Source organism: Dendrobates tinctorius, unplaced genomic scaffold, assembly GCF_039654945.1.
Source record: "Dendrobates tinctorius isolate UK_male_01 unplaced genomic scaffold, ASM3965494v1 ptg000111l, whole genome shotgun sequence".
NCBI classification, from domain to species: Eukaryota; Metazoa; Chordata; class Amphibia; order Anura; family Dendrobatidae; genus Dendrobates; species Dendrobates tinctorius.
Genome location: NW_027361779.1, coordinates 26,563,696 through 26,584,651, shown reverse-complemented (window position 1 = coordinate 26,584,651; position 20,956 = coordinate 26,563,696). Strand labels below are relative to the sequence as shown.

Genomic DNA, 20,956 nt, shown 5'->3' with positions numbered 1-20,956 from the left:
AGAAACACGAGTCAGCCCTACTAGCCTCTGCCCCTTTACAATGAAGAACTTTTTTACTGTGCTGCTCCCTCCTTAAAGAGTGACAAGAAACAGTTTGCTGGTGATTACGGATGCTATATATGGTGAAACAGGTTACCAAACTAAGGGGATGATTACTATTCCCGAGGGTGAAACAGGTGTTACAATGTTAACTCTGTAAAAAATCAATAATTCAAAGAGTATTTAATGTTTTTCCAGGTTCCCTATGTCCCTAGTATTATTGTAGGTTTTAAATTAAAATTAGAAACCATTCACATAACATCAGAAAAAAAAAAAGAAAACAGGCATCACTACAAGGCAGCCCTATACAGCTGCCAATACAGCCTGCCAATTCCATAGTGTCAAATGCAATCACAATGCAGGGACTTAAAGTAAACTTAATATCGCCATCAACAATTACTTATGAAATATTAAACCCTTCATTTCTGAAGGCTACGTCTGCCAACAGGAAATATATGTGATTCAAATTACACAGATATTAGGATGATCTAAATTCTTAGAGTAGTCACCAGAATATAAGTGAGCCCCTTCCATTAGATAAAGGATAGCTCATTGATCGTCAATGGCTTCAACCTCTGAGACCCCTAATGATGTTGAGAATGTGCTCCCCCGAGCTCTGTCTGAATGGAACACAGGTGGAGCATGCGCACTTCCTTTCCACTCTTTCTCTACTGGAATGAATGGAGGGAGGTGCTCTGCTTCATTCAGATCAGCCTCTACAGAGCACCACTCGCATTGAGGGTCCCAGTAAGTTGTCCTCTAGCCTATAGATTGTGAATAACGTCTAAACTTGGTAAATATCTTTTAATAACTTTTATGAATTCAACAAAATAATATAACATGGCATTTTACATAAACGTGGAATTAGTGCTACTGAATTTTAATCACCAGTATAATTTGATTTTTATAGACTTCTGTCCGGGGAGGGAAGATCATAACGCAATGTCGGTATTAGAAGAGATTACAGTGCCAGACTGAACTTACCCCAGTTGGTTGAAAGATGAGTCCATCAACTTCGTGGCTGACCTCTCTAGCAAAGCTTCCTTCGAGCAGCTGTCAATCATAAAAGTCATAATGTTAGAAGAAAAAAAATCAGTATAAGTTATTAAAGTGGAACGCAACATTTATCTACATATAAGCTCGAGCACTTTTGTTATGCGGCTACATTCACCTTTTTTCACTTCTATTTCAGATACTGTTCTTATTTGCCTACATTAAAACTTTGGAGCAAGAAATTGGTTTTCTGTGAATAATCTTTGAAACAACATTGAACGGTTTTGAAACAACAAAAAGCAGTTGCTCAGCTTGAAAAAATAATTTTTTGGGAAGCAAAAAAACGTTTATACTTGTAAAGTTGTGCAAACAGATGCAACTTGCTAATATACTTAAATAAGGAAATGTGAGCTGATCTCTTCCACATTGGACTCAACTTACCAGTCATGTTTGTGAAGGGGGCTGGGTGACTGCTGATCTCAAGAGATAAGCTAGCTCCTTTCTGTGTGTCTGCATCAGCGATAAAACTAAAGGACGATTTCCAAGCCACTTAAATGAAGCGGTCAGCCAGTATTGTTCATAGATTACACTCTCTCCGGTTAGTGATGGGTGAGTAGCATTGTTGCTTGGGTGTCCTCCGAGTATTTTGGCGTGCTCGGAGCTTTAGTTTTCGTCGTCTCAGCTGCATGATTTGCGACTTGTAGACAGGCTGAATACATGTGGGAATTACCTAACAAACAGGCATTCCACACCTGTATTCAAGCTGTCTAGCAGACCACCCGAGCACCAAGTATACCTCACTATCTCCAGTGTCATAGTCAGAAGTGGCAAGAGCCCAGGACTGCTCACGATACAGCTTGAGATCAGGGCAGCTTTCTCAGTTCCCGTGGTAGTATCAACGTGAATTTTTTTTGCCATTCACAAGCATAAAACCAGATTTTTCTCAAGCTGAATAAATAATTATAGCTGGAGTACACATGCCGTTTTGATTATTTTTATAAACCAAGCCTTAATGCTAAGTTCACATGTCCAACAATCATCCGTTTGAAACAGATCTTGCAGCAGTCGTCTTAGCAGGACAAAAAAAAAAATTGTGCTGACAATTTTATGTCTTGCTAAAAAAAAACTGATTGCAACTGGATCAGAATCTTTTTAACAATGACGTCTATGGAAATTGAGTCCGTTGTAAATCCATCCGTTTTTCTTCCATTCAAAACATCTGTTTTTTTCTTACTAGATCAGTTTCAAGTGGATTATTACTTGTTCAGTAGTCTTGAAATTGATACAGTAAGCAAAAACTGTATCCATTCTGAATGGAAATAAAACGGATGGCTGTCTGATGGCTTTGTAAAAGTACTGAAAAAGTATAGCATATTTTGTTTTATTTTATAGTATTCCCTTCTGTAAAATGTAAATACTGGCCAGTCTCCTAACTAACAATACTCTACATGGCAGTGATCCTATATGGGAACAGCGCCTGAATCCGAAACAAAACAATTCTAACTCAAATATGAACAAAGGTGTAAAAAGCAATAGTATAAGCAATATATCAAATGTTCTGGGTGAAACGCTGAAAGCAGTGAATATTATTACACATGAACTCATTTACAACACAGCCTTTCCTCAGTCCTTGCACAAAAACGATACGACTGACAAGCCGAATTCTGACAAGTCTCATGTTTCAGTACAAAATGCATGAAAGGATTACAGCGAAGCTTCTTGCTTTGGCTGCATCTCAATTCCATAAAAACGTCAGTGTCTCTTTCTAAACATCTCTTTCCCGATATCATATCACTTCATTATTGATTATTCATGTATGGGAGCAGTGTCAGAAAGCGACAAAAGGCCCATTTCCTGGGAGCAAAGCTGAAAAGAGAAAAATAGACATCTCTGGGTAAATAAATGGCGAGGCACGTCTGACCACCACATGCAGAGAATGACAAATTGCGATTGCCTTTCATTGTGATGTCTATAGATGATATTGTATGAAATTGGTTAACTCTTTAGTATACGGGATATATACACTTTTAGTCATACTTGAGAAAAATAAATATATGGCTTTGTTCTTCCATTACAGTAATACAAAAGGTTTAAACTTGCATTAGTAAATACTTTGTAAATCCAAAAGAGAAATTGGAAGACACAAAATAATAGATAAGCTAGGTGTAAGCTAAAGAGGCAGTAATGATACCCTTTCACCAGCTCAATGACTCGCTTGCTCTGCAGAACACTATGATGTTATTAATCACCGCCATTGTGTGTGCTGAGAAGATGCATTAAATTCCAAGCTCCATTTCAGAAAAAGGCTATTTCACATCAACATGCACATTCGTGTTAGGCTGATGTTCTAAGTACTCCGGAAGAGAGCAAGCATTTTCAAAAAAAAAAAAAAGGGATTTTAACGTAATTTAATTAAATCAAAATAGTAATTTATTATAAAATGATTGTAAAATTAAAATCTACAAAGCTTACAAAAATGATATAAAAATGTGTTCTAAGCGCTTTTTATGAACCAATCAACATTGTTTTACCCTGCATAGCCTAATCTACTTTTGCTAAAATCAAGAATCATTGATGACTAAGTGATTATTGAAGTATTATATTCCCAGGACTTAAGTCTGCATTAAATTCTTAATTAACTAGGTAAATAAAGGTTTAATGCTCCCAAATGTTCCCATTACAGGTGCAGTTATAAGAACATAGGGGATCAGTGACTAAGGGTGGTTTCACATTAGCGCTTTTTAAGCGCACGCACGGCCGGGGGTAGCTCCGCCCCCGAGCCGGCTCTCTGCCCGGCGTGCCCGCCCCTTGCTTGTAGCGCCGCCTCCTAGCGCACAGCGGCGCCTGCGATCGGCGCACCCTATCTTTAGCATAGGGTGCGCAGATCGTGCGCAGGCCGTGCGCTAGTTGCGCTTTGACCTGCGCTGCGCACTTTTGACGGATTTTGGCGCGCACGGCGCACCGTCAAAAGTGCGCAGCGCAGGTCAAAGCGCAACTAGCGCACGGCCTGTGCACGATCTGCGCATCCTATGCTAAAGATAGGCTGCGCCGATCGCAGGCGCCGCTGTGCGCTAGGAGGCGGTGCTACAAGCAAGGGGCGGGCACGCCGGGCAGAGAGCCGGCTCGGGGGCGGAGCTACCCCCGGCCGTGCGTGCGCTTAAAAAGCGCTAATGTGAAACCACCCTAAGACGTTCCCTGAGTTTGTAAAACTTTCCAACCAATCACTTTGGGGACAATTCTTCAAAGCTTGTAAGCCACAGAAGTGGTGTAAAAGCTTTGAAAAGTTGCAACATTTTTGTGCAGCACAAATGTGGTGGAGCAGCAGAGAAGCCGGGGCGGGTTCACACCCACCCAACCAACTCATCTAAACAGCCAGCATTTTTTTGCATGGCAGAAATGTTACACAGAGAGGCGAACACCACTAAGGAGAAGCACCAAACTCAAACTTATTAAGTGGTTTGCATCTCTTAATGAATTTGGCTCCTCTTGTGCTCCATCAAGACCCCTAAAGCTTTTTTCTGATCACAGACAACTGAGCTAGCCCTGAGAGACATTTTCATGTTTTTTTCCCTTTGGACTACATAAGAAAGAATAGAGAAACAAATTGGACTACAGTGAATTAACAAAGATAGTTAACATAAATAAAAGGTTGATATGAATTTGTTGTGAAACAAATTAGTGTACCACAAGTTTTCTTTTTTTACCATGAACGGTAAGAAAAAACAAAACAATTTTGGAACAAATCAAACCAGATATGCAACTTGAAGCAATTATCACCAAGCTACTACTTGCCTATTTTGGACACACTATTGCTGGAGAAGAACATTATGGTGGAAGAGTAGATGGAACACAGCAAAGAGAAAGACCTGTAGCCCAATTGCTTAATACCATCTAGATAACATCAAAGCAGACCCTTGAACACCTATCTAGACTTGTAGAAGATCAATCTTCCTACAGCTCTTTCATCCATCAAGTTTCCATGCCTCGAAAACACCGATAACTATTAATAAAAAGTTTAGGAACGGGCTTATTTTCTGCATAGCAACCTGTGCTATATACAGTGGGGAAAGTAAGTATTTGATACACTGCCAATTTTGCAAGTTTCCCCACCTGCAAAGACTGGAGAGGGCTGTAATTTTTATAATAAGTACACTTCAACTGTAAGAGACTGAATCTAAAAATAAAAAAACAGAAGATCACATTGCATTATTTGGAAATAATTAAATTGCAGTTTATTGCATGAAATAAGTATTTGATCATCTACCAAACAGCAAGAATTCTGGCTCTCTATTCTTGATAACCAGCCTTGCTAAAGCTGACAGCTGTGGGTTGCAGCCCATAGCTGTGTTTTGCCTGGCTGGTTATCAAAAATAGAGGGGAACCTACGCCATTTTTTTTTTAAATTATTTATAGCGTCGAATGAACACATGCATCAGCTATCACCAACTCTTGCTGTTATTAGCGGCAGCAGGTGTAGGCTGATGGGAGCAGTAGTTTCATCAGCCAACACCAGTGACTGGTTGTAAATTTTTTACCTCTGGTCACAGGAGCGGACTCATGCTGTCATTTTACAGCGTGGGAACTGCAGCTCTCTGACCAGCAGTAATAATCTTACAGCCGATCAGAGGCAGTGTCAAACACTGGATGTTCATGCCCCCATTCCAGTGAATGGGGTCCGAAACATCCCTATACACCAGTGACAAAACTGTAGACCTGAGAAAGGCTGGGATGGGCTAGAGGACAATAGGCAAGCAGATTGGTGAGAAGATAACAACTGTTAGCGCAATTATTAGTAAATAGAAGAAGCACATGTGACTGTCAATCTTCCTCGGTCTGGGGCTCCATGCAGAATCTCACCTCATAGGATAAGGATCATTCTAAGAAAGTTCAGGAATTAGCACAGAATTACATGTGAGGACTTGGTCAATGACCTGAAGAAAGCTGAGACCAGTCTCAAACATTACTGTTAGTAACATACTACACCATCCTGGATTAAAATCCTGTAAGGCAGAAGGTCCCTCTGCTCACGGAAGCACATGTCCAGGCCCATTTGAAGTTCGTCAAACTTTTGAATCAGATCTGGACACTCTACTAGTTGCTAGGGATAGTTTATCATGTGTGGATTTAGTACCAAGGACTTAAATTTCAACAAATCATTGATTTCTCAAATCTATACAGTACAGAAAGAGTATTCAAACTCCCTGAACTTTTCCACATTTTTTTAGGTCACACCCACAAACTGAAATGTATTCTATTGGTATTTTATGTAATATCCCAAATAAAGTAGCACATATTTGTGAAGGGTAATACACCGTTTTCCATTTTAAAAACAGGAATCTGAAAATTGTGAAGTGTATTTGTATTCAGCCCCCTATAGTCTGATACCCCTAATTGAAATCCTGGGTGACCAATCGCATCCAGAAGTCAAAATTAGCACTAATTAGAGAAACAGCCAAGAGGCCGATGGACACTCTGGAGGAGCTGCAAAGATCCACAGCTCAGGTGAGAGAATTTGTCCACAAGAAAACTATTACTTGTATACTCCACAAATCTGGAGTTTATGAAAGAATGACAAAAAGAAATGCATGCTTGAAAGCAAGCCATAAGAAGTCCCATTAGCAATTTGCAAAAAGCCATGTAAGGAACAAAGCGAGCATGTGCAACTAGGTGCTCTGGTCAGATGAGACCAAACGAGAACTTTTTGCACTAAATGCAAAATGATATATTCAGTGGAAAATTAACACTGCACATCACTCTGAAAACATCATCCCCACCATCAAACATGGTGGTGGTAGCATCATGCTGTGGGGATGATTTTCTTCAGAAGGTACAGGGAACTGGTTAGAGTTGATAGGAAGATGGATGGAGCTAACTACAAGGCAATCCTGAAGGAAAACCTGTAAGAGGCTGCAAAAGACTTGAGACTGGGCGTAGGTTCACATTCCACCAGGACAACAAACCTAAACATACCGCTAGAGCTACAATGGAATGAAGTTCAAACCTAAATCCCATTGAGAATCTGTAGCAAGACTTGAAATTTGCTGTTCACAGATGCCCTCCAATCCAATTTTATTGAGCTTAGAGCTAGTTTGCAAAGAAAAATTGGTAAAAATGTCAACTTCTAAATGAGCAAAGCTGGTAAAGACAGACCCCCCCCCCCCCCCCAAAGTATTTGCAGCAGTAATTGTAGTAAAAGGTGGTCCTACAAAGTACTGATACAAATGTACATCACAATTTTCAGAATTATATTTTTTAAATATTTAGAAAACAATGTATAATTTCCTTTACACTTCATAAATACTTGCTACTGTGAGTTGGTATATCACATAAAGTCTGGATAAAATACATTTAATTTTGCGGGTGTAAAGAGAAAAAACTGTGGAAAAGTTTAGTGGGCATGAATACTTTTTCAAGGCATTGTAAAGGCAAGCAATTTGAGTAGAGAAAAAAAAAGACTCTGTAAGGTCATGGTTAGGAAGTGGTGTATTACAAATTATTTTACCAATCTTATATGGAATAAAATTCTTGGACTTATGTGCGCAGCTGAACAAAGTATCAAATCCAGGTCATGTAGAGAGATTAACCAATTATTTCCCAACACGTTTCAAAGTATATAACACTTCTTCCTCTAGGGATGATATGTCACATATCATCCCCTGAGGAAGAAGTGCTATATACTTTGAAATGCATTGGGAAATAAATGGTTAATCTCTCTACATGACCTGGATTTGATACTTTGTTCAGCTGCGCACATAAGTCCAAGAATTTTATTCCTTATAACATTACATTTTGGCGGTCACTGAGTGGACTTTTGGACGTGCAGCAGGCTGACAACTGATCTGATATACCTTAATCTCTCCTGGAAAGGGTGAGTAAATTTCTTTATTTCTTTCAATATCTACCCGGATAAGACCCTATTGCGCTTTTTTTCCTATAGTGTAAATGTATTGAAATTATTTTACCATTAATTTGTTGAACTTCAATGCTGTGTTATTACATAAGCCATGCAATGGCTCCTTGTTGATTTCTGCAGATTATTGTTAATCCTTATTAGGAAAGTAACATTTTATGAATACTGGTATCCAGGGCTGTGGAGTCGGAGTCGTGGAGTCGGAGTTAGTTTTGGTTGGAGTCGGAGTCGGTAGAAATGTACCGACTCCGACTCCAGCTTTAAAAAAAAATGTATTAATATTTCATAATTGAACTTTCATATGAATTTTATAAATGTTACTCAAATATATATGTTATATCAAACTATGAACAACAGTGATAAGCAGTTCTGCTGGAGATAGAGACATTTCTTACTTCTTGTGTGTCACTGTTCTCCACTGCCCTTATCTAATCTTATACTTGGTTAACCTCATGCTGCCCCCAACCCCCCTACTTACAATGTATGAAACTGAAAGTGAAAATGTGTTGCAAATTCTTAGTAGTAAAGCTCCTCCTCTAGACTAGATCATACTAGGTGTGCGTCTTCCAAGCATCTCACAGCTGCCTGCTACTCAGAAGAGGAGACTGTAAGAAGTATTATCCTTTCAACAAACTTTGCATCAGTTAACTGTGAGTACATGAAGAATAACAACAGTATTACTGACCACTATATCAGTTGTACGACCTGGCAATAATTTTGTACAATTGTTTTTAGGAAAAACAATTGTCATTTGGATTGTGAATGCAGAATTAAAAACCTGAGAATGTCAAAGAAGCATCACATTAAATCACCTGTATTTGAACATTTCACCATCACTCAAGATAGAAAACATTATGTCTGTCAGTGTATGACAAATGATCCAGACGAAAACAAATGCTGTGAAGCCAAGATGAGTGCATATTCAGGCAAAGATAAAAATGCTCCTACCAGAGCTTCTAATCTAAAGAGACATTTACAGCGCTTTCATCCAGAAGTACTGAAAGCAGTTGATGAGAAAGACTGCATCCAAACCAATGAACCAGTGTCCAGCTCTTCCAGCCAAACAAAGGAGCAAAGAACTTTGCAGCCATCAGTTGCAAGATATTTTATCAGTGACAAAGTTACTGTGACAATGACAGTAGATACATTTAAAAAACAGATCATAGAGCTTGTTGTAAAGGATAGTGTGCCTATTTCATTATTTTCACGACCAGCTTTTGTATGTCTGAATGGGGAAATGGCCCGCAAGCTTGGTGTTTCTCTGGAGAGAGAGAGTATTAGAAAATTAGTAATCGAAGAAGCTTTTAAACAAAAGGAAGAACTTAAAAAAACTCTCAAGGGACGCTTTCTGTTTCTTAAAATGGATGCCTGCACACGTCACAGAAGGATCTATTTTGCCATCAATGTCCGATTTGTTTGTGACAAAAATGAAATAGTTACCAAGACATTGGCAGTAAAAGACACCAAAGCTCATCACACATGTGAGTTTCTCCAGGTCTTGGTGGAAAAGGTTCTGTAAGACTATGAACTTAAAAAGAGCAAGTTCTTTCTGTCGTAACTGACAATGCTTCAAATATGATAAGTACTATTAAGCTAATGAATGAGAGTAATGATGGTGACCAGCAGCAAGAAGAACATTCTGGGTCCACAGACACAGAAATGTTTGAAATAGAGGAACACAGTATTGTAACTGAGGAGCAAACTGAAGTTGCTTCAGACGAACAGCAACATGATAGTTTAGAAGATCTTGTTGAAACTGTGTCAATATGTTCTTTCATTCATCACATGCGCTGTGTTGTGCATACGCTACAGCTGGCTATAAGAGGCAGTCTGCAAGAAGGACATGCTGCTGCACTGATTGGCAAGGTGAGAAAATTGGCTACTGTTGCCAGAACCCCTAAAGTTGACTCAATTTTGAAGAGACGTGCTGGAAAAGGGGCAATTATTGATCAAGCCACACGATGGGGCAGTACTTACTTAATGATTCAGCGCTTGGTTGAACTGAAAACCTTTCTTGTAGACAAGGCTAACCCTCAACTGACGCTAAATGAAAGTCAGTGGAATCAAGTGACTGAGCTGGAAAAATTGCTAGAGCACCCATTTACAGTGACTAAAAAATTACAAGCAGAGGACTTAACTCCAGGTATTTTCTTAAAGGAGTGGAAGAACCTGATGTTTCGCCTGTCCCAAAGAGGAGGGTTAATTGCAAGTGGCATTGCTACATCAATGAAACGGAGAGAGGAGCTACTATTACAAAATAACATTCTTTTGGCAGCTGTTTATGTAGACCCAATGCATCGGATTCTTTTAGATGATCAACAGCTAAGTAAAGGAAAAGAAGCTCTGTTTGAAATAGCAGTAAGGATGAAAGGGTTGCAGAACACTTAGGAGGAACAAGAAGAATTTGGTCGTCCTGCCACATCTTCACCCTCATCATCAACTGATGAAGAATTTAATTTCGAAAAATATTTGGATCACAAGGACCGTGCAAAGCGTTCCCGCATAGAAGAGTCATCCCCATCAAGGAACACAGTCAGTACATTTCAGCAGAATTTTTCATGTGCACTAAAAGAAATTGAGAAATTTGACCGTTCATCAAAAATAACAGTGCAACAAGCGATTCCTCTGTATCCTGACATTGTCAGAGATGTTGCCCGAGTGGTTACTGCTTTGCCACCAACAAAAGTTAGTGTAGAGAGGTTGTTCTCACTCTCAAAATAATTAGATCAGATTTGAGGGCATCCATGAAGGAGGATCTGACAGAGGCAATACTTTTTCTGAGGACAAATTTATAGATTTCTTCTTATTAACTGCATAAAAGTGTTTATTGCATATTTTCTTACAGTTTAGAAAAGTTTATAAATGTTATTTGCTATATTCTAATTGTATTCTAATAAATGTAGTTTTTGCTCTAAGTGGTCTGATTACTTATATGATGGTGAGAAACTGAATAAGCGCGATGTTTAATATTTTACAACAGTAAATTTGTTGTTATGAATTGGCCATTTATGAAGGAGTCGGAGTCGGAGCCTGATAAAATCCAGGAGTCGGAGTCGCAACTGTGGCTTACCGACTCCACAGCCCTGCTGGTATCTCATATCCCTGTGCTTATTTAAATGTTAATATCACAGTCCCATGGAAGAGGAGAGCAAAAAATATTCTGGAAATGAATAAGGCAGATGCCAAGTGTAATAACTAGTTTGTGCCATTGATAATCCATTTACCACAGCAGCAGGTCCTCTCTATTCTTATTGTTTCTTTGTAGTCTTATTGTTTCTTTGCCTGGTCATTATTGCAGGTAATCTCATATTCTCATGCATTTGGCAAAACAAAAACTATAATTATGTAATTTATGGGTTATAATGTTAAGAAAAACAAGCAACTTTACAGTTTACTTCTTATTAAAGGGAACCTGTCACCCCCCGCAGGCGTTTTTAAGTAAAAGAGCCACCTTGTGCAGCACTAATGCTGCATTCTGTCAAGATGGCTCTTTTATTTAATTTAGGGTACCTTGCACGGCCAAAATAATCCGTCAGAGACGCTTCACATACGTCAGTCATGTATTCCTGCATTGTGTCTCTGCCTCCAAATCTTTATTTTCAAATCCTCGCGCCTGCGCCGGCTGTACTATGTATTCTTTATTACCGTCGCCCGTCCTCTGTAATGCCGTCGGCGGCCCGAGATCCGGCCCCGCAGTCGCTTATGGTTTATTCACACTGCGGGGCATGAATCTCAGGCATGGGCAGTAGTTATTTGCGCCTGAGATTCCCAGCCCCACAGTGTGAATAAACCATAAGCGACCGCGGGGCCGGATCTCTGGCCGCCGACGTCAAGACAGAGGACAGGCGACGGTAATAAAGAATACATAGTACAGCCGGCGCAGGCGCGAGGATTTGAAAATAAAGATTTGGAGGCAGAGACACAATGCAGGAATACATGACTGACGTATGTGAGGCGTCTCTGTCAGATGGGGAAAGACCTGCCCCCCTGACAAATATCAGGTATGTCTAACCAATTTTAAAAATTATTTCGGCGGTGCAAGGTACCCTAAATAAAAGAGCCACCTTGACAGAATGCAGCATTAGTGCTGCACAAGGTGGCTGTTTTACTTAAAAACGCCTGTGGGGGGTGACAGGTTCCCTTTAAGAATTCTCTCAATTCTTGAGACTGGAGGTTACCGGCCTCCAATGCAGCCTCAGTGGTTGGCAGTTCTTCTACACAATGAATGCAGCACTTACAAACTCTTTTTATACAGATTATAGCACTGATCTAAAGCAGCCTGGATCACTGGATCTGGTCAGCTTTAGTGCCCCTGTACTTATCTGATGATGCAGAGACAAAGCTGACTATGCTTGCAGTATTAAGAATACAGTTTGGACTAGTGGTGCATGGTACGCTGGCCACTGGTCCAATCAGGTGATACAAGCGAGAAAGAAGGAAGCTGGGAAGCGACTGATTCCTGAAGAACAATGTTTAGAAAACCGTTTTAAAGCAAACCGGTCATCAGGATTTTGCTAAGTAAACTACAGACACTGTCAGGTTGGCGCCATTACATGAATTAAAATGATGTCTGGGGTTGATGAAATCTGTCTTTTGGTGGTTGTTTAATCTTTATTTGTAGTTTTCAGCTAATGAGATTCACGTGCTTCGGGGCGGCGACCTGTGTGTGTGGAGGGGTGATGATATGCTTACATATGCATCTATATGTGCTTATGACAGGTCACTGATCCCTCAGTTACCTGCTCCCTATTTTACATACTGCATATAATAGTTGACTTTGAAAAAAAAAATTACCTCCAGCAAAACGTCAGCGGTGGTGGCGCCACGGAGCACGGGAATCCCACTAACTGAAACTACAAATAAATATTAAACAACAACCACAAGACAGATTTCATCAAACAAGGAAGGTATTTTAATCAGTATAATGGCACCAACCTGACAGTGTATGTAGTTTACTTAGCAAAATCCTGATGACAAGTTGACATTAAAGGAAACTTTTCATCTGAATAACGCTAACCAAACCACAGACAGCATAAATCAGATACTGACTATTATTGTAACACTGTTTTTTTTTAACTCTAAAATGCTGTGGCATTTCAACAAAAACATACTAAGTAAAGCTAATTTGGATAATTAGTCCTAGGCAGACCCTTGGTGGCATCTCCCAGCTTCCTGTGACTGACAGGTCCCTCTTTAACCCCTTCCCGACCTTTGACGCCACATAGGTGATGCCAATCCGACCCATGACGCCTATGCAGCGTCATGAATTCATTGCCCCCCTGCGGGTCGGATGACCGGGATCACTGAAAGGTCACCTGACCCGCACACAGAGGACCCTTTGAAGTTAACCCCTGGGGGCGTGGCTTAGCCCCCACGTGCCTATGATCGCTCTGATTGGCTGTTAAAAGTGAAATTGCCAATCAGAGCGATTTGTAATATTTCACCAATGAAAATTGGTGAAATATTACAATCCAGCCATGGCCCGATGCTGCAATAGCATCGGGCATGGCAGGAGAAAGAGACCCGACTCCTCCCACACCGACTGGCAGGGGCGATCGGCACCCGCCACCGACGGACGGTGGCTATGTGCCGCCATTACCATCAGCTCACCCTCCCCTTCCCTCCGCTCTCCCCCACCTTCCGATCCCCCCCCACTTACCATCCACGGTGCCTCCGCCGTCCCTCTGGCCGTCCCGGTGTCCCGCAGTCCCGGATCATGGGCGCTGCCATCCTGGAAAATGGCGGGCGCATGCGCAGTGCGCCCACCGGGACCTGCCGGCTGCAGATTAATTTTTTTTCATTTTGATCACTGTGATAAACTCTCACAGTGATCAAAATAAAAAAAAAGTAAATACACCCCCCCTTTATCACCACCATAGGCAGGATCAAACAATAAAATAAAGAAAATATTTTTATTTTTCCATTAGGGTTAGGGCTAGGGTTAGAAATAGGGTTAGGGTTGGAATTAGGGTTAGGGTTGGAATTAGGGTTGGAATTAGGGTTAGGGGTGGAATTAGGGTTAGGATTGGAATTAGGGTTAGGGTTGGAATTAGGGTTAAGACTAGGGTTAGGGGTGGGTTGGGATTAGGTTTAGGGGTGTGTTGGGGTTAGGGTTGTGGTTAGGGTTATGACTAGGGTTAGGGGTGTGTTGGGATTAGGGTTGGAGTTAGAATTGAGGGATTTCCACTGTTTAGGCACATCACAGGGTCTCCAAACGCGACATGGTACCACCATTTATTCCAGCTAATCTTGCGTTTAAAAAGTCAAACAGTGCTCTCTTCATTCCGAGCCCCGACGTGTGCCCAAACAGTGGTTTACTTCCACATATGGGGTATCAACGTACTCAGGAAAAATTGCACAACAACATTAGGGGTCTAATTTCTCCTGTTACCCTTGGGAAAATAAAAAATTGGAGGCTAAAAAAATATTTTTGTGGAAAAAAAAATATTTTTTATTTTTTTCACGGCTCTGCGTTACAAACTTCTGTGAAGCACTTGGGAGATCAAAGTGCTCACCACACATCTAGATAAGTTCCTTGGGTGGTCTAGTTTCCAAAATGGGGTTACTTGTGGGGGGTTTCTACTGTTTAGGCACATCAGGGGCTCTGCGAACGTAACACGATGCCCGCAGACCATTCCATCAAGTCGGTATATCAAACAGTCACTACTTCCCTTCCGAGACCCGACGTGTGCCCAAACAGTGGTCCCCCCACATATGGGGTACCATCGTACGCAGGACAAACTGGACAACAACTTTTGGGGTCCAATTTATCCTCTTACCCTTGTGAAAATAAAAAATTGTGGGTTAAAAATCATTTTTTGAGGAAAAAAAATGATTTTTTATTTTCACAGCTCTGCGTTATAAACTTCTGTGAAGCACGTGGGGGTTCAAAGTGCTCACCACACATGTAGATAAGTTCTTTGGGGGGTCTAGTTTCCAAAATGGGGTCACTTGTGGGGAGTTTCTACTGTTTAGGCACATCAGAGGCTCTGCAAACGTACATGACTCCAGCAGACCATTCCATCAAAGTCGACATTTCAAAACGTCACTACTTCCCTTCCGATCCCCGACATGTGCCCGAAAAGTGGTTCCCCCCCACATATGGGGTACCAGCGTACTCAGGACAAACTGTACAACAATGTTTGGGGTCCATTTTCACCAGTTACCCTCGCGAAAATAAAAAATTGCGGGCTAAAAAATAATTTTGTGAGGAAAAAAATAATTGTATTTTCACGGCTCTGCGTTATACACTTCTGTGAAGCACCTGGGGGTTCAAAGTGCTCACTATGCACCTAGATAAGTTCCTTAGTGGGTCTAGTTTCCAAAATGGGGTCATCTGTGGGGGAGTTCCAAAGTTTAGGTATACAGGGGCTCTCCAAACACGACATGGTGTCCGCTAACGACTGGAGCTAATTTTCCATTCAAAAAGTCAAATGGTGCTTCTTCCCTTCTGATCCCTGCCGTGCGCCTAAACAGTGGTTTCCCCCCACATATGGGGTACCAGCATACGCAGGACAAACTGGACCACAACTTTAGGGGTCCAGTTTATCCTGTTACCCTTGGTAAAATAAAAAATAGCGGGCTAAAATATCATTTTTGAGGAAAAAAATTATTTTTTATTTTCATGGCACTGTGTTTATAAACTTCTGTGAAGCACTTGCGGGTTCAAAGTTCTCATTACACATCTAGATAAGCTCCTTGGGGGGTCTAGTTTCCAAAATGGGGTTACTTGTGGGGGCTTTCTACTGTTTGGGCACATCAGGGGCTCTGCAAATGCAACATGACGCCCGCAGAACATTCCATCAAAGTCTGCATTCCAAAATGGCACTCTTTCCCTTCTGAGCTCTCCCATGTGCCCAAACAGTGGTTCCCCCCCACATATGGGGTATCGATGTACTCATGACAAATTGCACAACTTTTGTGGTCCAATTTCTCCTGTTAGCCTTGTGAAAATAAAAAATAGCGGACTAAAAAATCATTTTTGAAGAAAAAAAATTATTTTTTATTTTCACTGCTCTGCATTATAAACTTCTTTGAAGCACTTGGGGGTTCAAAGTGCTCACCACACATCTTGATAAGTTCCTTGGGGGGTCTAATTTCCAAACGCGACATGGTGTCCGCTAACGAATGGAGCTAATTTTCCATTCAAAAAGTCAAATGGTGCTCCTTCCCTTCCGGGCCCTGCCGTGCGCCCAAACAGTGGTTTATAACCACATATGAGGTATTGGTGTACTCAGGAGAAATTGCCCAACAAATTTTAGGATCCATTTTATCTTGTTGCCCATGTGAAAATGAAAAAAATGAGGCGAAAAGAAAATTTTTGTGAAAAAAAGTCCTTTTTTTACGGATGAATTTGTGAAGCACCTGGGGGTTCAAAGTGCTCACTATGCATCTAGATAAGTTCCTTGGAGGGTCTAGTTTCCAAAATGGCGTCACTTGTGGGGTAGCTCCAATGTTTAGGCGCACAGGGACTCTCCAAACGCGACATGGCAACCGCTAAATATTCCAGCATATTTTCCATTCAAAAAGTCAAATGGCATTCCTTCCCTTCTGAGCCCTGCCGTGCACCCAAATAGTGGTTTATGACCACATAGGAGGTATTGGTGTACTCAGGAGAAATTGTTTAACAAATTTTAGGATCCATTTTATCCTGTTACTCATGTGAAAATGAAAAAATTGGAAAAATTAAAATGTCCATTTTTTCCTTTCACATTGCTTTAGTTCCTGTTAAGCACGTGAAGGGTTAATAATCTTCTTGAATGTAGTTTTGAGTAGCTTGAGGGGTGCAGTTTTTAGAATGGTGTCACTTTTGGGTATTTTCTGCCATATAGACCCCTCAAAGTGACTTCAAATGTGAGGTGGTCCCTAAAAAAAATGGTTTTGTAAATTTTGTTGTAAAAATGAGAAATTGCTGGTCCCTTATAACGTCCTAACAAAAAAAAAATGTTGTTTCCAAATTTGTGCTGATGTAAAGTAGACATGTGGGAAAAGTTATATATTAACTATTTTGTGTCATATAACTCTCTGGTTTAACAGAATAAAATTTCAAAATTTGAAAATTGCGAAATTTTCAAAACTTTCGCCAAATTTCTGTTTTTTTTCACAAATAAACACAAAAATTATCGACCTAAATTTACCACTAACATGAAGCCCAAAATGTCATGAAAAAATAGTCTCAGAATGGCTAGGATGCGTTGGAGCGTTCCTGAGTTATTACCTCATAAAGGGACACTGGTCAGAATTGCAAAATATGGCCAGGTCATTAGGGTCAAAATAGGCTGGGTCATGAAGGGGTTAAGTGTATTTATAGGGCCAAACCTGACAGTCAAAGATATCGGGATGGGGAGAAGTCAGCAGGGACATGCTTGAAACTAGTCATCTGATACACGCAGTCCTTTGATGGTTTTCTCAAGCATAATGTGTCTGAAATCCTGCCACATGACAGGTTCCCTTTCCTTCACATATACAGCTTTATAACGTAAAGTGTTTGCAAGAAATAGCAGTGAAGAAAGTTTCCATTAAGCTCTTCCTATGTGAGATGGAGCTTCTTTTTCCTCAAGTTTTAATTTCTTTTTAATTGCATAAATAGCATAGTTGGCAGCTCTGTTGTTAAAAGACCAGAATATATGAAATCCCGAGAAGGACACCATTATGTCAATGGGATTCAACCAGATTCATCGAGACTGGTTGATTCCAGTATGAACAGCGCCTTATGTACAGACCATGCAAGTAGGAATTTCAATGTATTATTTAAAACAAAGGTATACAATTTTTTAGTTATACTTACACAGTATGCATTATTTATATGGTGCCATTATATTCCGCAGCGCTTTACATACATCACCACTGTCCCCAATGGGGCTCACAATCTAAATTCCCTATCAGTATGCCTTAGTTTATATTCTTACTAGTCTCTTAGAATAAATGTACAGCTTACAGGGACGACTTACTAAATGCTTGCAAAGAGACAATATATGCAAAGAATACATGAAACTGTATCAAGAAACAATCTCTGACAGACACATTAATTCCTTAGCAAAAAAAAAAAAGAAAAGGCAGAAGGCGAGCATCACCCATCTAAATAACGTGGATCTGTACGCGTATGTAAATAAGCAATCATCCTCCTCCTAAGGCACTCCTCTGAAACGTGAACTCTGCCAGCCATCAAGTATAATTTGGAGAATAAATTACAATTCTCTAATAGCACCGAATGACGACAGTGAAGGCACAATGCACAAAAATACCTATTCCCATTCCATTATGGATCCTGTTATCTGCTGTAATTGTTGACACACTACCCCGCAATTTTAAAATGATATAAAAAAACCCCCATAATTGAATAATTATATAATGGCTGTGAATGTAAAAACACTGCTTACAGTCTGCATTGTCCTGATGCTGCGGGCTTATAGGAGGCAATAAACAGTGACTGACATTTCCAGTTGAAAAATAATCTCTAATAAAGAGCACCACCTTTTTGGAGTTTTAGGACTCGAAACGTGGGGAATTAAATCACAATACCAGCGGGTTTATTTCACAGCTGGAGTGGTGCTACTAATCTAACATCCCCGACCTTAGCATGGTACTTACCAGCCGCCATCTTCAGCTGTTCCTGGCGCTGCTCTACTCCGATGCCATCATCTTGTAACCACAACTTCTGAATTACCTTATTCTGGTTCTCATAGAATTACATTGAGTTTTTGATTTCCGGATCACCTGGCAAACACTGGAGTGATCTGGCAGGTCACAAAACGCTGGAGGACATCTGGAGAGGCAGCGTGAACAGCTGAAGACGGCAGCTGGCGAGTAGAAGACTATGGACAGGGAACTTACATAATTACTACCACTCCAGTGCTGCAAGAAAAAACGCTGGAGTGGTGCTTTAGGAAACGTCGGCTAAGTTATTCTGTAAGGATCAAAGCCATAACTGCAACCTTAAATCCAATGTCCATTTATAGGTTACTGAAACAATTATATTACGAGGTTTAAACTAAATCCAACCTGAAAAATAAGTGATCTTACAACAAACAAATATGGTTTCCAAATGCTTAGGAGGAGTCTTAATTGTAACAGGCGCTATCTGTATTAAAAAAAAATAAATGAATTAAAAAACTAATCTTGCAGTTTTCAAACTGACCACAGAAAGGCTCTGAGTAGAGTTGAGCGACTTTGGTCGGATCGGGTTTCGTGAAACCCGAATGAAACAAAATAAGTTTCAGATGAAACTCGTCCGACTAGAGCAAAACAAAGTCGGAGTTTCGTCCGAAACCCGACCCCAATGCAAGTCAATGGGAAATAAAAGTCGGACGAAACTCCGACTTTTTTTGCTCTAGTCGGACGAGTTTCATCTGAAACTTATTTTGTTTCATTCGGGTTTCACGAAACCCGATCCGACCAAAGTCGCTCAACTCTAGCTCTGAGATGTTCTATTCTGTAGAGCTTACGTTTCACTTTTCAGCAGTCATCTCATTACCATCACAGGTAAAAACAATGAAAGATAACATTCCAGTATAAAAATGGAGACAGTCATATCCTTGTAGACCTTATACCCTCATGGACAGAGATCCTTCTACAATCAAAAATGGAGGAATTTCATGCTTATTCAGCTCATGCATTGTAATTCGTACTAACTTGCCTTATGTATAAAGTTATTACAACAAACACTAAACGTGAAAAGCAACAATGGGTGTTATTCCCCCTTCACATGTCCGTGTTTCCAGTACGTGGGGCATCCATTCTTTCCACAGATAACACACGCACCCATTATAACCTATGCATATGTCCCTGTTTTTACACAGACCATGTGTCCTTGCAAAAACCATGGAGACGTCCTTTTGTTTCCAGCAGCACGGAGGACAAGAGCCAATACCATTCCATGGGTCTGTGATAAACCTGTACAGAAGAAGGGCGGCATCCTCGTGCTCTGTGTGTTTAATATTGCAAAGTACAGGAAAAGCTATGTAATTTAAATCTGTCTTTAACCATTCAGGAAAAACACTAAAGATACACTGATGGTTAGAACGGACACAATAATCAGACATGGATGGAAAACACTGATGGCAAGTCTGGAGAAAATCATGAGACACTGATGGCACCAGTACTGTTTTTTTCATGTACATGTACACGGACAGGTGAAAGAGGCCTAAGGCATTGTTAATGGATTTTGTGTTCAGCTTTCATAAACTATTGGGTGATGATTGATTTGGTGGGCATGATCCTTTTACGATATATATATTGGATATACCATTAAAAAGTCATGTTTTAGGATCACTAAACATTGGTCCAATGCCAATTGTGGTTTTCCTAGTCATAGTGAACCCAAGAATTCTAGTTTAACGCACAACTATCTTTGTTACACTCCTTATAATTTTACCTAATATATATTCCCCCTCTCCATGTTAATTAGCTCCATGCATTAACTGATCCCCAGCCTAATGGGCTGAACGGCACTACTGAAAATCCCTTTAAATTAATCTTCCATATATTATCTCTGAACGGTCACCAGATTACTTTATATACTGTTAAAGCCCACATAAATGTAAGGCTACTTTTACACTTACCGCTGTTTTTGCGGCCCGTTATTGTGGCCCGTTTTTGCGGGCCGTATCGCCGCAATTTTTAAGGGCCGCAAAAAAGCTTGCGGATCGCCGTTTTTTATTATTACAATACTATGTAAATAGTATTGAATAAAAATGGCATTCCGCAAAACTGGAAGTCACGGTGTGCCGTAAAAACAAACTTCCGTTTGTTTTTGTGGCCCCATTGTTTTTCAATGGGGGCCGTGTCCGTATTCCGTATCAAAGATCGAGCAAGCTGGGTCTTTTATCCCGGCCGCAAATATGGCCCTCACGGCCGTACGGCACACCGTTGAATTTTTGTGGGCCGATTTTACGACCCCATAGTAAATCTATTGGGGCCGCAAAATCGCCCCGCAAAAATACGGTATGTGTAAAAGCAGCCTTAGAGAAAGTCATCCCAATCTGCTGACTATCTAAAAGGTATGGGGCCTCCCTT

The 20,956-nt window shown here is 40.6% G+C and overlaps 1 protein-coding gene across 4 annotated transcripts in view; it reads right to left on the bottom strand.

Annotated features, from left to right (window-relative positions):
* Window positions 1–20,956, bottom strand: part of RNGTT (RNA guanylyltransferase and 5'-phosphatase) — a 601,184-nt gene that overhangs the window by 267,422 nt on the left and 312,806 nt on the right. For 3 of the 4 annotated variants that reach the window (XM_073589590.1, XM_073589588.1, XM_073589591.1), the window contains exon 12: window positions 1,024–1,092. The exons of the other annotated variant lie outside the window; for it this stretch is intronic. In XM_073589590.1, the coding sequence (XP_073445691.1) occupies window positions 1,024–1,092 (69 nt within the window). The remainder of the gene's footprint in view (window positions 1–1,023; window positions 1,093–20,956) is intronic. 4 annotated transcript variants of the gene reach the window in all.